We start from the raw sequence: 14,941 nt of genomic DNA, 5'->3' as shown, positions 1-14,941 counted from the left end.
TCATTTCCACAAAATAGCTGGCCTTCTACCAAACCTTGAAAGTAATATTTTTAAGGCGGTGTTCTGTGTTCAAATTCCGCCGAGGTCTACTTTGTCTTTTATCTTTTCTGGGTCGATAAAACAAGTAACAGCCAAATACTGGAGTCGCTGCAATCGACTTACTCCCTCCCCTAATCTTGCTGGACTTGTGCCAAAATTTGAAACCAATAATCTACCACCCAGACGTCTTTCCATGCATCTACATGGAGGGAAAACAAATGAGATTACGCAGTCTGGTTTCAATTCTCTGGTGGGATTTCATCAGTGATCGGACACCTTCCTTAAATTATCCACGATTACTAAGCGTTTAAATAAATCAGATAGACCAATTAAAGCAAATCGAGCTAATCGATATATGTATTTATTGATAAAAGTGAAATTTATCATACAAATGAGACAATTGTATCAATCCATATGTGTATGTGCGTGCATAAGAGTGTGAGCACATTATATTATGTTATTTGCGAATATCCAACATATATTAATTGAAGACTCTAAAGGAAAAGGAGGGGAGGAAGGATTTCCTGAAAAAGTTCGAGGAGGGGGAAAGGAGAAGAATGGGTGGAAGAACTTCCTGGAAAAGTCCAAGGAGAGGAGGAAGGATTTCCTAGAAAAGTTCATGGAGGGGGAAGAAGAACTTCCTGGAAAAGACCACGGAGTGGTGGGTAGTACTTCCAGGAAAAATCTGAGGAGGGTTAGTGGGACTTCTGGAAAAGTCCGTGGAGGGAGGATAACTTCCTGGAAAAGTCCAAGAAAGGGGATGAAGGACTTCCTGGAAAAGTTTGAGGAGGGGTGAACGGGACTTCCTGGAAAAGTCCGAGGAGAGGATAAAGGACTGGAAAATTCCGGAGGGGGAGAACTTCCTGGAAAAGTCCGAGGATGATGGGTACTTCCTGGAAAATTCCAAGGAGGGGCAAGCGTTTTTCTGCTATTCTTTTACTTGTTTCAGTCATTTCACGGTGGTCACCCTTTAATCGAAGAAATTGGCCCCTGGACTTATTCCCTGTAAGCCTGGTGCTTATTCTATCAGTCTCTTCTGCTGAACAGCTAAATTACAGGGATACAAACGCACCAACATCGGTTGTCAAGCAATGCTGGTGGTGGGACAAATACACACACACACACACACAAACATACATTCATACATACATATGACGGGTAGTTGTGATGCTGGCTGGTGCAATTTTGTGGTTTGCTGGTATGCCGAGAGAGATCCAGCGGGTCTCTAACTGGTTCACCGATCTTAAAGGTGTAATGTGGATGTGTAATGATGGTGTGTGATGCTAGCTGGTGCAGTGATCTTCCTCGCAGTACTTCATGATAGACAATATTTTGTATGTCACACCACGTTTTTGGCCTTGTCTGTCATCCCAATTGAGTGTCATAACTCTTACTTTGATATTGTTCATAGCTCGTGCTCTTGAAAATGCGACATATAATAATTGGCCATGAGAAAATACCAGTTGAGGCAAATGTATTCCAACTTTTTCAAATGCTTGCTCTTCAGCCTTATCAATTGTCATTGAATATGCAAGTCGAAGTGGAAACTGAAGTCTGTTGAGTGTGAATGGAATATTTGCATCACTTAGGCTAAGTTTAATTCTGGGAATTCCCCCCCCCCTATTTCTTCTGGTGCGCAGTTGTCGAAAATTTCTGGGTACAAATTGAAATGCAAAAGAACGAAATAATAAATGGATTTATGAATAAAAGTTTAGTAAATGCGTTTATTTCCACCACGCGGCACTGATTATTGCAAACATGTTTTAACTAACTTATACTATACACACACGCATATATATTCACACACACATATATATATACATATATGTCTCGAGTTGTAGCACTCATTGTCTCTTTCTCTTTCACGTTTTCTCACTCTCTTTCTTTCTTTCTTACGTCCTCCCTGAAACATTTAAAAGCCCAAAACGAATGCCGTCACCACTGATGCCTATTTCACTCTCTTTCTCTCTCACACCTCTCTTATTTCCTCTCTCTCGCCACTTCAAAGAACTGTGACGCACACAACAGGTACGTACAAAGACAAAAAGTTGGCGTATTAATATTACTGATAATGCTTTCTACCATAGGCACAAAGCCTGAAATTTTGAAGGAGGGGGATAGTCGATTACATCGACCCCAGTGTTTCACTGGTACTTAATTTATCGACCCCGAAAGACAGAATTCGAACTCAGAATGTAGCGACGGGCGAAATACCACTAAGCATTTCGTCCTGCGCGCTAACGATTCAGCCAGCTCGCTGCCTTAATAACAACAATACTAATACTACTACTACTAATAATAATAATAATAATAAAACTGATGATGATGATTTCTTTATTAGGTACAAACAAAAGCACAAAGGAAAGAGAACAGTGCAAAAAAAGAAGATACAAACATAGGAGTATTGAGTAGAACATGGAGACAGAAATAACAAAAAAAAACTTCCAACAAAATTTCGCAATGAAAAAGGGGACAGCTACATGGGCCCAATTGAGGAAACCTCACAAAACCTGAATCACCTTAACTACGAAAGGCAAGTGCCCTCTCGGCTGCATGGGCCCAATTGAGGAAACCCCACAAAACCTTGAATCAACCATTAAAAGTGCCCTCGCCATTTATTGTTTTCTAGGCTTACAGCTGCATGCTCAGAGTAGGTTCATTTGTAAGTACTATGTTCACCATTCCCACTTACTTTTCAAATAACTAATTGGGGGCTGCACTTCCTGTTTCATTCTTACCTTCTTCCAAGGGGTAACTGAAAGTATGTCTATCTCTATACTCTTTCCAGTCTCACCACACAACTGCTTTCGCCAAAGCCAGTAAAAGATGACTGGTAGGGAGGGGGTAGAAATCTTGAAAGATTTGTCTGACAGGCAAACCGTTCGACCCACGACAACAGCTATATTTGACCAAAATTCACAAACCAATAATGCTCAGATACTGAAAGAGTACATACAAAATAGTTTCGTTGGTCTGCTCACATTTGGTACAGACTCATCTAGCAGCATTTCCAGGCTTGTAGAGTTTGTCTTGAATTAGCAATATCCACCAGTAACAGCACCACGTCGGAGATTTCTTGAATTCATTCATAGTTCCTGAGTTGAAAGTTTTCTGTACCAGAGAGACCAAGTCTTGTTGATGCCTAGTGTTTCCAAGAACTTCGTTGCCCTTCTTCATTACTCGTCCTCTGGAGAACGCTTGACATTTCATACCCGTATACCAAGTACCCAGTCTTGAGCTTTGCTTAACCCAGGATTGCAGCTCCGTCAAGGAGACGAGCTATGAAAAGATGTTCCTGCCAATAGGGAGCCACATCTGCTCACTGTCTACGAATCTTGTGTTGTAGCCAGAGCACACTAGGGCATCATCATCCACAGCATATCAAACCTCCCATGTAAGGAAGGAGTGAGAGTAAATGGACTGATTGTCTGAGCAAAGGATCACGTCCTTTCCACAAAAAAGCCAAGGAGCAGACCACTCCTCACTACACAAATGTAAACTAGATGGTCAGAGAGTAACAAAGTAGAGAGACGATATAAGGTGATATATAACTTCTACCAGACCTTTCAATGTTATCGTACTCCCGGCCCATTTCTTGGTGAAACTGATCACCCTGTTCCTAATGTCACTTGAGGTCTGGTCCAAACCAGACTCCAATCGACAAAACCGAACCATTCACCCATTGGCCCACGACGCTGGATGAACAATCTGGCCTTGCTTCTCGAAGTACTAAACTGCAAGCCCATTAACTTATACGGATTCATCTCTGCCTTGATCAAAGTTGCATTCCTTTAAAAGGGATAATAGACAGCTACAAGTCTGAAGGCACCGCCTTCACTACAGCTCACTTCCAGGACCACCAACGCATCATCCAGATCTAGGAAGTATGGCAGAACTTCGAAATCCAGGCTTTTCAAGGCCGACTAAGAGAAGCAATATATCGAAGTTATCGATGGGCATAAGAGCATGCATCCAGCCCTCGCAACATCTATTACCTACTAAGCTGAGGTCATTTGTTAAATGTCAGATGTACTTTAAGTACCATTTTCCACTGAGTAGCGGGAAAAAGGTGAGAATCTATTTACTTTTGGTTGAAAAACAATCTGGTTACCAAGGAGTTCAGAGATTCCTTGAAGGCTCCACTTAAAAGTCTTCAGATCTCGCTATTTGAGAGAAGATCCCAAATTCCAGAAATAGTTCATCGTTTATTAATTTATTTTAAATAGTTGTAGTGTTTGTGACAACAGCAGCAGTGGAGTTGTTTTTGTCATTCTGCTACTGTAGTACTTTTCATTTGGTATGTAATTGTACTTGTTATCGTTACTGTTGTCGAGGCTGATATTTGTTACAGCGGTGGGTATTAATATTTTTAACTTTGGCCTATCACAGGAGGAAAACATTCATACAAATAGTTCCATTTTCCTCTCAAAGCGCCCCTCACTAAACCCTCTGGCTGGTTGGCTGGTTACAGTCTAATATTGTGTTCAAAATAAGTTTCAGAAATATCTTCTCAAATTTTGGCTCCAAGGGATCAAAAAACAGAGAAAACAACTAGTCATTTACAGTTGTGATTGGTTCTACAACAATGAATAACACAATTTATCACTAATAGAAAAACAAGATATTTTTAAACTTAAGGATACAAAGGAAAGAGACCTTATTTGCCAAAAAGCAATAATAATAATAATAATAATAATCCTTTCTACTAAAGGCACAAGGCCTGAAATTTTGAGGGAGGGAACTAGTCGATTATACCGACCCCAGTGTTCAACTGGTACTTATTTTATCGACCCCAAAAGGATGAAAGGCAAAGTTGACCTCGGCAGAATTTGAACTCAGAAAGTAGTGACAGACGAAATACCACTAAGCATTTCACCTGGCATGCTAACGATTCTGCCAGCTTGCTGCCTTAATAATAATAATAATAATAATAATCATAATAATAAAATAAAACTTTTTTTTTTAAAAACATTTTAATATCTATACAAGACTGGGTAAACCCAGAATGTTCTCCAAAGTGGATGTGCTTATTTTATTTAATTATATATGTATTTATGTATGTATGTATGTATATATGTATTTATGTATCAACATACGTGTGTGTCTCTGTGTGTGAATGTTTATATAAGTTTCTTTCCAGTTGTGAGAAAAGGATGAAGATATCCAGAAACCATAAATATATTTGTGACAGCTGCAGGTAACGTCTAAAAGAGGTGGCCAACGCTAAGGTTCTTAGGTTTTCTAGCTGCAATAATAAAGCAAATATTACAATAATTATAATGTGAAACAACAACAACTAAAGTAACAAATAATCTCTAATACTGGCACAAGGTCAGAAATTTTCAAAATGCTTTGAATTCCATAGTTAACTGGTACTAATTTTATCAACTTCGTAAGGATGAAATACAAAGTTTAACCAAAGCAGAATCTCAACTCAGAGTCTGTTAGGAGAAATTAAATTATTTTTCAGCATACAAGTCGAATTTTTAAAAACAACATTTACAACCAAAAAAAGTGGCTGACTTATACATCAAAACAATACTGAAGACCAAATATTCCATTGTGAAATGCAGTAGCATTTTGAAAGATGGTGACAATGTTTGGATGTTTGCAAAATATAGTATGTCGACTTGTAGGCAAGAATATACATTATGTATGTGTCAATGTGTGTGTGAAGTTTTCCAGCATACAAGTCAAATTTTTCAAACCAAAATTTTAAAATTTGTGAAAGCATGTGGCTTATTGGTTAGGGTATTTGGCTTAAGGTCATAAGTTCAATTCCTGGTGGTGTGTTGTGCCCTTGATCAAGGCACTTTATTTCACGTTGCTCTCATCTACTCGGCTGGCAAAAATGAATTATACCTGTAATTCAAAGGAACCAGCTTTGTACATTGTGTCACGCTGAATCTCCCTGAGAACTATGTTAAGGGCATGCATGTCTGTGGAGTGCTCAACCACTTTCACATTAATTTCATCAGCAGGCTGTTCCGTTTATTGGATCGATTGGAACACTCGTCATCATAACCGACATGGTGTCATTTAGTTACATATGTATCGAATTTTCCAGCATAGATGTCAAATTTTTCAGACTGAAATTTACAGTGAAAAAGATCGATCAAGTTATATACCAGGATGATATGGAAGACCAATTATACCACTGTGAAATGCTGTAAGATTTGGAAACATTTGACAATGTTTAAATGCTAACACTACATACTACATTGGTGTGAAGCACATGGCTCAGTGGTTAGAGCATCGGGCTCATAGTCATGAGGTAGTGAGTTCGAATCCCAGAGTTTTGTGTTCTTGACTAATGCTCCAGTTCATTCAGCAGTAGAAATGAGTGCCGATGTCACTGGTGCCAAGCTGCATTGGCCTTTGCCTTTCCCTTGGATAACATCAGTGGCATGGAGAGTCGAGACTGGTGCATATGGGCAACTGCTGGTCTTCCAAAAACAACCTTGCCCAGATTTGTACCTCGGAGGTTAATGACTGAAGGTGGGGTCTTTACCCTTTTACTCTTATACTACATTGACTTGTATGCAAGAAGATTTCAGTGGACCAAAAATCTTATTTGAAAAATTTTATGAAATTTGATGCAATAAAATGCCAACTTTTGTGAGGTTAACAGGATAACTTTTGATCAAATAGCCATGAGGTCAAATATTAGCACAAACATACACATAACAGCCATTGTGTTGTACTCCTGAGAATTCTGAGATTAACAGTTACTGATTCCAGAATGATTCAATAAAAACAACTATTCTATCCCTTCCAAAAGATAAATCTTAACATTCTTCTTTTATCAACCATTTGGATTTGTTCTGGAAGTTCTCAATATCTTTTACTTGTTTCAGTCATTAGACTGTAGCCATGCTGGAGCACCATCTTGAGGAACAAAGAAATTGACCCCGGTACATTTTTTTAAAGCCTGGTACTTATTCTATCAGTCTCTTTTGCTGAGCCACCAATAGAAAGACACACACACACACACACACACACACACACACACACACACATGACTGGCTTCTTTCAGTTTCCGTCTACCAAATCCACTCACATGGCTTAGGCCAGCACAAGGCTATAGTAGAAGACACTTGCCTAAGGTACTATGCAGTGAATCTGAACCCAGAACCATGTGGTTGGGAAGCAAACTTCTTACCACACTGCCATGCCTCATCATCATCATCACTTAATGTCCACTTTCCATGCTGGCATGGGTTGGGTGGTCTGACAAACTGGTAAACCAGAGAGCTGCACCAGGTTCCAGTCTGATTTGGCATGGTTTCTATAGTTAGATGCTCTTCTTAATGCTAAAAGAGAATAGAAGCTAGCATCACCCATAACCTTTGCAGCCCTCCCCTACACTTGTAGGTTTGATTTGGTGGATGCACTTTGAAGGAGGACAGACAGCACACTAGTGAAGTCATTGCTGTGGTATGTGGCTTTAATCTGATCTCTGCACCTTAGGGATTAAATATGAAACCGAAGATGACAAAGAGGTGTAAATAAAGCAGTTGAGTAAAAGAAACTTACAAAATAACTTAATAAGAACGAATTGCTGGCTTGACATATGGACAGTCTTCTGGTTTTAGTGTGTCATCAATTACAGGTCTGTAGATAAGTTCAACCTTTCGAAATGAAACAAACAAAAAAAGAATGTAAAAATATAATTTTGGAAAATAAAAACCATAAGTCATATATAGATTGAAAACGCTAATATTGACTGTTTAATGCTGTATGTAGGTATGTGCATATTTATGTGAGTGTGAATGTATACATGTATGTATATATCTTAACTGAGGAAACCCTTTAGTAAAATTTCAGTTTGTTAAAATGGAAGTAATCATCATCATCATCATCATCATCGTTTAATGTCCGCTTTCCATGCTAGCATGGGTTGGACGATTTGACTGAGGTCTGACGAACCAGAAGGCTGCACCAGACTCCAATCTGATCTGGCAGAGTTTCTACAACTGGATGCCCTTCCTAACGCCAATCACTCCGAGAGTGTATTGGGTGCTTTTACGTGCCACCGGCACAAGGGCCAGTCAGGTGGTACTGGCAGCAGCCACACTCAAATAGTACTTTTTAGGCTTTTAATCGAACAAATCGACCCCAGGACTTATTTTTTGTAAGCCTGGTACTTATTCTATCGGTCTCTTTTCACCAAACCATTAAGTTACGGGACACCAACACCAGTTGTCAAGCGGTGGGGGGTGGGGGACACAGACATCAAGAAAGAAACACACACACGACAGGCTTCTTTCAGTTTCCATCTACCAAATCCACTCACAAGACTATAGTAGAAGACACTTACCCACAGTGCCATGCAGTGGAACTGAACCTGTAACCATGTGGTTGGGAAGCAAGCTTCTTACCACACAGCCTCATCTGTCAAGTTTATTGCAGTATTGTGACTTGCAGAAAATTTCATTTTTTGGCTGCTACTTAACAATTCAACGTCATCACAGAAATAACCAAGAAATTTAATTTCATAGTTTTAAAGGGTTAACTCATTTTACTCTCTTAGTACAAAAATAGTATCCCTTAACATCCTTTCTCACTGAACTTGAAAGGAAAAGGAGCAGGAAAACAATGTAGGATTGTGATGTCCAAAATAAAGGTCAACTTACTTTCCCTGTTTCAGGATCACAATAACTGATGGTATGTTTTCTCCAATGATCAGATTTCTTCTCTTGTCCTTCAGTAGATTTACTGTAGTCGTATTCATCCACTCGGTCCTGCTCAGTGAAAATGGAGAGTAACAGAAATAATAAAAAAAACTTTCATTTCATACACAAGTTAAGGTGTAAAAGAAGTTGAGAATTTCAAGTAATCAAACTCCATATCAATATATATATATATATATTTAAAAAAGGAGATGTGGAACACGAGTTGTGATATATAAAAAAGGAAATGAAGAAAATGCTGACAAAATAATTTAAGTAATTTAATTAGGTGAAAGTTCTTTTTACCGGTTGCGCATTTGTTATGCTTATCAAAAGATGTTTTTTTAAGAGAGATAGAGTTACTTTCTGATAGATTTTTTCCTCTTATCTTTCCAGATAAGAGGAAAAAATCTATCAGAAAGTAACTATCTCTCTTAAAAAAACATCTTTTGATAAGCATAACAAATGTGCAACTGGTAAAAAGAACTTTCACCTAATTAAATTACTTAAATTATTTTGTCAGCATTTTCTTCATTTCCTTTTATATATATATATATATATATATATATACTAGCAGCTAAGCCCGGTTTCACCTGGTCTGTTTGGATGATGTGGCTGTGATCGTTTTCGGTTAGGCATACGTGAATGAAAATTAAGTTCAGACCTGTACATGGTAGCTAGACCTGGTAGAAATAGCAGCCAAATCTCCCTCAAAACACCCTACTGTCTTAATCCGACAACTCTGCCTATTATGTAGTTCGAATGAGAAACTGTAACTAAAGATTAAGGTTATTAACCCCACAAAGAGGTGAAAGAGAGACAGCATAGCGAAAGTTTTGGTTAACTGTCATCCTGTACTCCCCTTGTTGCTAGCAAAATGGTATATGCTGGCTGTGTGAGCAACTTGTTTTAATGGCGGAACAAACAGGGGAATTCCATTAGAAAAGTTTTAAGCGATTTTCTCGGTAAGTATGGGGGCAAGAAAAAAAATACAAACCGCATTCCAATCTATGCACCCTCTCCACATGTGTGCCATTTTTCACACAAATCCACCCAACCGTTTGGCTGTGAACCTCAAGACAAGAAAGAATACAACGATCGTCCATGTCCAATTTATATTACACATATATGATGGACTCTCTCAAAGATGATGTATGAGCATTCAGCTTTGGTCAAATGACCTGCACAAATGATTTGTTTGTAGTGATCAAATGCCCATGCCGCACATTAGCTCATTCTCTGTATCAAATCAATGTTGACTGAACAGGCGCACAGTGTACCACACGTCAGGTGTTGAAGTGATTAAAAAGCAGCGTGAGATGAAGTGTTTTGCTCAAGAACACAATGCACCACTCGGTCTAGGAATTGAAGTCATGATCATGACTGCAACACTAACCACTAGGCCATATTTATATGTGTGTGTATAGATATATATATATATATATCATCATCATCATTTAACGTCCGCTTTCCATGCTAGCATGGGTTGGACGGTTCAACTGGGGTCTGGGAAGCCAGAAGGCTGCATCAAGCCCAGTCTGATCTGGCAGTGTTTCTACAGCTGGATGCCCTTCCTAATGCCAACCACTCCGTGAGTGTAGTGGGTGCTTTTTATGTGCCACCGGCACAGGTGCCAGACGAAGCTGGCAAATGGCCACGATCGGATGGTGCTTTTTACGTGCCAACACACACACACCCCACACACATCTTTTATCTTTTACTTGTTTCACTCATTGGACTGCAGCCATGCTAGGGCACTGGAACAAATCAATACCAATACTATTTTTTAAGAAAGCTGCTTATTCCAGCAATCTCTTTTGCCAAACCACTTTGTTATAAGAACATAAACAAACACCAGTTATCCAAGTCGGGGTGGGACACACACACACACACATTTAATCGTCACTAAATGTGGCTGAGGGTGCTGAACTCTTATTTCTAACAATGTAGGTGCTTTGGTACCCCCAGTACATTTAGTGAGAATTAAATTTTTCCTTTCCTTTATGGTATTACACTGCACCTAGCTGATTATATTAATTTTTAGTATATACATATATATATATATATATACACACACACACAACTAGTTGCTACACAGTTTACGCCTACCAAATTCATTTGCAAGGCATGGACTGGCCCAGGGCCTATAGAAGACATTTGCCCAAGGTGCCATACAGTGGGACTGAACCTAAAACCAAGTGATTGCAAAACAAATGTCTTAACCACAACAATCACGAACTGGGCTCTTTTTTAATGATAAAAAACATTATCTTTTAACAAGAAGAACAAGAAAGAGTAATTTACAATGTTCAACAGTACTTGCCTTAAAGTCCTCCCTGGCATGAGCCCCACGAGATTCTTTCCTATTTTCGGCAGAATGGATAGCCTGCACAGCATTTAACATGAGATTTTGTAGTTCTAAAGTCTCAACGAGATCTGTATTCCAAACCAATCCACGATCACTCACCTGGAGAAGAAAATAATTATTTTGATTATAACAAGTTACTCCTACACAGACATGCGAAAATGCAAATGCTAGCAAAGCTGTGAAAGAAAGAGAGTGAGAGAGACAGATATACATAAAGTGAAAGAGAGAGAGTGTGTGTTTTCAAAATATCCATGGAATTTCCATGGGTACAACTAAGAGAAATATAATTGTATCGATACATGTATTTGTGGTAACATCACAATAAATACAAGCCATACCTGTAATCAGAAAGACGGCTGATGTTTAATGGAAAATGCAAAAGAAACACCAACTACTCAGCCACCACCATCACCAACCTTCGACAATGAATTCCCTACCACCTCCATCCAATCCCAGATGTGTATACCCTGCCACCAAATGAGTGGGTACATGTGTGTGTGTGTGTGTGTGCATGTGCACATAAACATGGATATTATAATTGTATATGATCAGTTACCAAGTTACCTGTATCATCAGGTGCGCACTGGTTAGCAAGAGATTTTCTTAGCTGCCTTCTCCGAGAAGACTTGAGGCTTTAGAAACATTTCCAGATGATCAAATAACTAATCCTAATAAATGTGTATCACCATCATCCATCATTTTGAAACTTTTAGTCAGGAAGAAATTTTAGAATGTTCTCTCTGATCCACAAGGTGCCAAAAGGCATTGGGGCCCCAGGAACAGTTGGTCATTGACTGGCTGAAGTGAAGAGATTCTCTACTGCAAAACTATTTTCTTTAATGATTGAGTAAAGAGGATAAAACTTATGAAATACAGACATCATCATCATTCAACATCAATGTTCCATGCAGTTTGATAAAGATTAGATTGATCCAAAGACTGTATCATGTTTTACTGTTTGTTCTGGCATGGTTTCTACGACTGGATCTCCATCCTAGTACCAACCACTTGACAGTGAGTCCAGGGTGCTTTTTACATGCCACTGGCACCACTGAGGTTGTCACACAGCTTGTAAATCTACAAAACCTGAGGAATGGGAGGGGTGCATTCTTATGTAAGATGGGCACGGTTAAGATGTGAGAGAAGATGTTAGTGCAGAGCAAATTCATGTTGTAGAGGAGATAGGTGGTTACTTGTATTTAGGGGAGACAGATAGTGAGATATGCAAATAAATATTACTAGTAAGAGAATCAAAGCAAGCCAATGAGAGAACACTCTACATGTTTGACTTACAAGAAACAACAGTTAAATGGCTCTCAAACCCTACCCTAATATCTTTAAAAAATGGATGGACATATTAGATAATGCTATCAGGAAAGATGAAATGGCCATGGTTAGAATGTCTTTAATCATAGATCTAGTTCATCAGAGGCTGACTTGGGACTCAACAACAACACAGAGCGATGGAGTTGAGTGGATTTATTTGTCTGTTGCTAGTGTATGGCCAATGATAAAGTTTGCAACAAGGGATGAGAGACTGCAAGACATATCTAATCCATATTATAAGACAATATTATTCGATCACTGAATGAGAACAAAAGAGACATATACCTTGAGGTACTGCAAGATGGTGAGGTGAGGTAATGGAAAAGAAAATGAGGGAGGCTTCCAAAGAAGACAAGAGAAAGGTTACAGAGGTGCTTGAAACTAAACTAAAAGGAGGGAATATATATTTATATTTTTACTGAAGGTACAAGGCCCAAATTTTGATTGGGAGGAGGCGATTCAATTACATCACAACCCCAGTTCTTCATAGGTATTTAATTTACTGATTCCGAAAGGATGAAAGGTAAAATTAACCTGGGTGGAATTTGTACTCACAACATAAAACCAGAAGAAATGCTGCTGTTCAGAATACTAACAATTCTGCCAGATTGTCACCTTTTAATGGAAACCAAGTCATTAAGGTGATCTATATGAGGACAATGTCACTGTTGAGATACTCTGGTGTTTTGTTGATTTTTTTTTTTTTTGAAGTGGAAAGACAAAGCTACAGCAATTAGGTACAAGAAACTTAGAAGGTTGTTCAAAATGCATAACACACACCACTCTAAAAGGAATACTGGCATCAAATTCTTTCAAATTTTGGCACAATGCCAGAAATTTGGGGCAAGGAGATGAGTTGATTACATGAACCCAATGTTCAACTGGTACTTATTTTATTGACCCTGGAAGGATAAAAGCTAAAAATCGACCCTGGTGACATTTGAACTCAGAATGTACAGTCAGAAGAAATGCCACTAAGCAGTTTTTCCAGTGCAGTAATGATTCTGCCAACTCACTGCCTTCTTACTCTAAAAGTAATACTGACAGGCTCTATTTACCAAGAGAAAAAAGGGAGAGGCTTGTCGAATGCAAAAGACACCATCAGAGCTACAACTTGGGATCTGAGATGATACATGATTAAAACTTACACTGCATGATCTGGGAACCCAATATTTAATCCACCCATAGCAAATCATCTCAGTTACTTCAACTGCCACACCTAGAGGCATGCTGAACAAAAAAAAACAGAACAGAACAAATAATAAGCTGAAAAATACTCACTTTTAGATCATTCATTTCAGTATAAATGCCATCCATCACATCACAACCTTTCTTCAGAGTATCACCTTCTCGGAATACTGCAGCATGACCCTGCATGGCCTGAAACACAGAACACCAATATGAATGACTCCCAAACAAGGAAGATGCTTCATGGTAGCTCACTCTCTTAAAAATACCAGTCAATTAAATTTCCTTGAAATCGCACTCTACAATCTTGCACAAAAAAAAAAAGAATTACATTGGACATTGTGGTTGTGGTTCTGGATACACAATGCCTGAAATAGAAGTTGGTTTTCATTGATCAGAGCTGATATGAAGCTTAACACACACAAACTTTATTACTGCACATAGTTTTTTTATTTTTCGGTGTTGATCTTTTACAAAATACTAACAACAATGATTACATACTGGGAGAAACGTACTGCTTGGGATCTGTGACAAGTGAACTGATACAGCAATCTGTGGCTGGCTTATCACAACTGGAAAGTAATTGTGCTATATTCATGGAGATGAAAATTTTTGTCTACAATCTGCCATCTATCTTAATTGGCTGGATGTGGTGATGAAAATGGAGACAACACATGGCTGCCTCAACAGTCCACGATTACCACCAAAAACCCTCTTTATTAAGGGAACAATGAGAAAGTTCCAGAAAACCAAGTCACGCAATGGTTTGACGCTGACTGGTCACATAATAGATTAATCATTTGAAACTACAGTAGTTTGATTGTGACATCTGCTTGGCTACCTAGCAATTCCGTTTCAAATCACCACTACAAGATCATCTACATTCACTGGCCCCTTATAAGGTTGCCACATATTATAGAAAATCTCACACAAGTCTCAAAGCTAAATGCAATATTTAGCACATGGGTGGAAGGTTTAACATACTGTCTGGTTTAACCCCATCATTTGGTCCTTAAATGCTTTTAAGAAAGGTTCATTGTTGCAAGTATTTAGACTAGAACTACAGTTCCTTCTTTGCCAATATTTTTACCACAGCAGGTTTTCAGGTAAGGTATCGAGGTAATTGCCTCTATTTCTGCACAACTGGATCTCTCTTATAGCCTTTCTTCACCATGCGGAATCGATGCCCTGTAAACACATCGAAATCTACGCTTGAATCTTTTGAGCACAAGTAAGTGCTGTCTTTATGGAGAATCTCTGGATTTCATCTGTGGACAATACATACATACGTGTATATATGATGGGCTTCTTTTAGTTTCCGTCAACCAAATACACTCAAAAAGCGTTG

The 14,941-nt window shown here is 38.7% G+C and overlaps 1 protein-coding gene and 1 long non-coding RNA gene across 2 annotated transcripts in view; both read right to left on the bottom strand.

The window, feature by feature from the left end:
• LOC118764844 overlaps positions 1–4,825 on the bottom strand; it is an 11,783-nt gene extending 6,958 nt beyond the window's left edge. The window contains exon 1 of the long non-coding RNA XR_005000669.1: positions 2,871–4,825. This is a non-coding gene — a long non-coding RNA (uncharacterized LOC118764844). The remainder of the gene's footprint in view (positions 1–2,870) is intronic.
• A 168-nt stretch (positions 4,826–4,993) lies between these two features.
• LOC115215602 (succinate dehydrogenase [ubiquinone] flavoprotein subunit, mitochondrial) overlaps positions 4,994–14,941 on the bottom strand; it is a 44,208-nt gene continuing 34,260 nt past the window's right edge. The window contains exons 12-16 of the mRNA XM_029784824.2: positions 13,687–13,785; positions 11,035–11,178; positions 8,676–8,783; positions 7,576–7,670; positions 4,994–5,284 (exon numbers count right to left, since the gene is read on the bottom strand). Of these exons, the coding sequence (XP_029640684.1) occupies positions 7,584–7,670; positions 8,676–8,783; positions 11,035–11,178; positions 13,687–13,785 (438 nt within the window). The 3' untranslated portion in view covers positions 4,994–5,284; positions 7,576–7,583. The remainder of the gene's footprint in view (positions 5,285–7,575; positions 7,671–8,675; positions 8,784–11,034; positions 11,179–13,686; positions 13,786–14,941) is intronic.

Source organism: Octopus sinensis, linkage group LG9 (assembly GCF_006345805.1).
Source record: "Octopus sinensis linkage group LG9, ASM634580v1, whole genome shotgun sequence".
In the NCBI taxonomy this organism is placed as follows: domain Eukaryota; kingdom Metazoa; phylum Mollusca; class Cephalopoda; order Octopoda; family Octopodidae; genus Octopus; species Octopus sinensis.
This window is presented reverse-complemented; position numbering and strand designations above follow the sequence as displayed.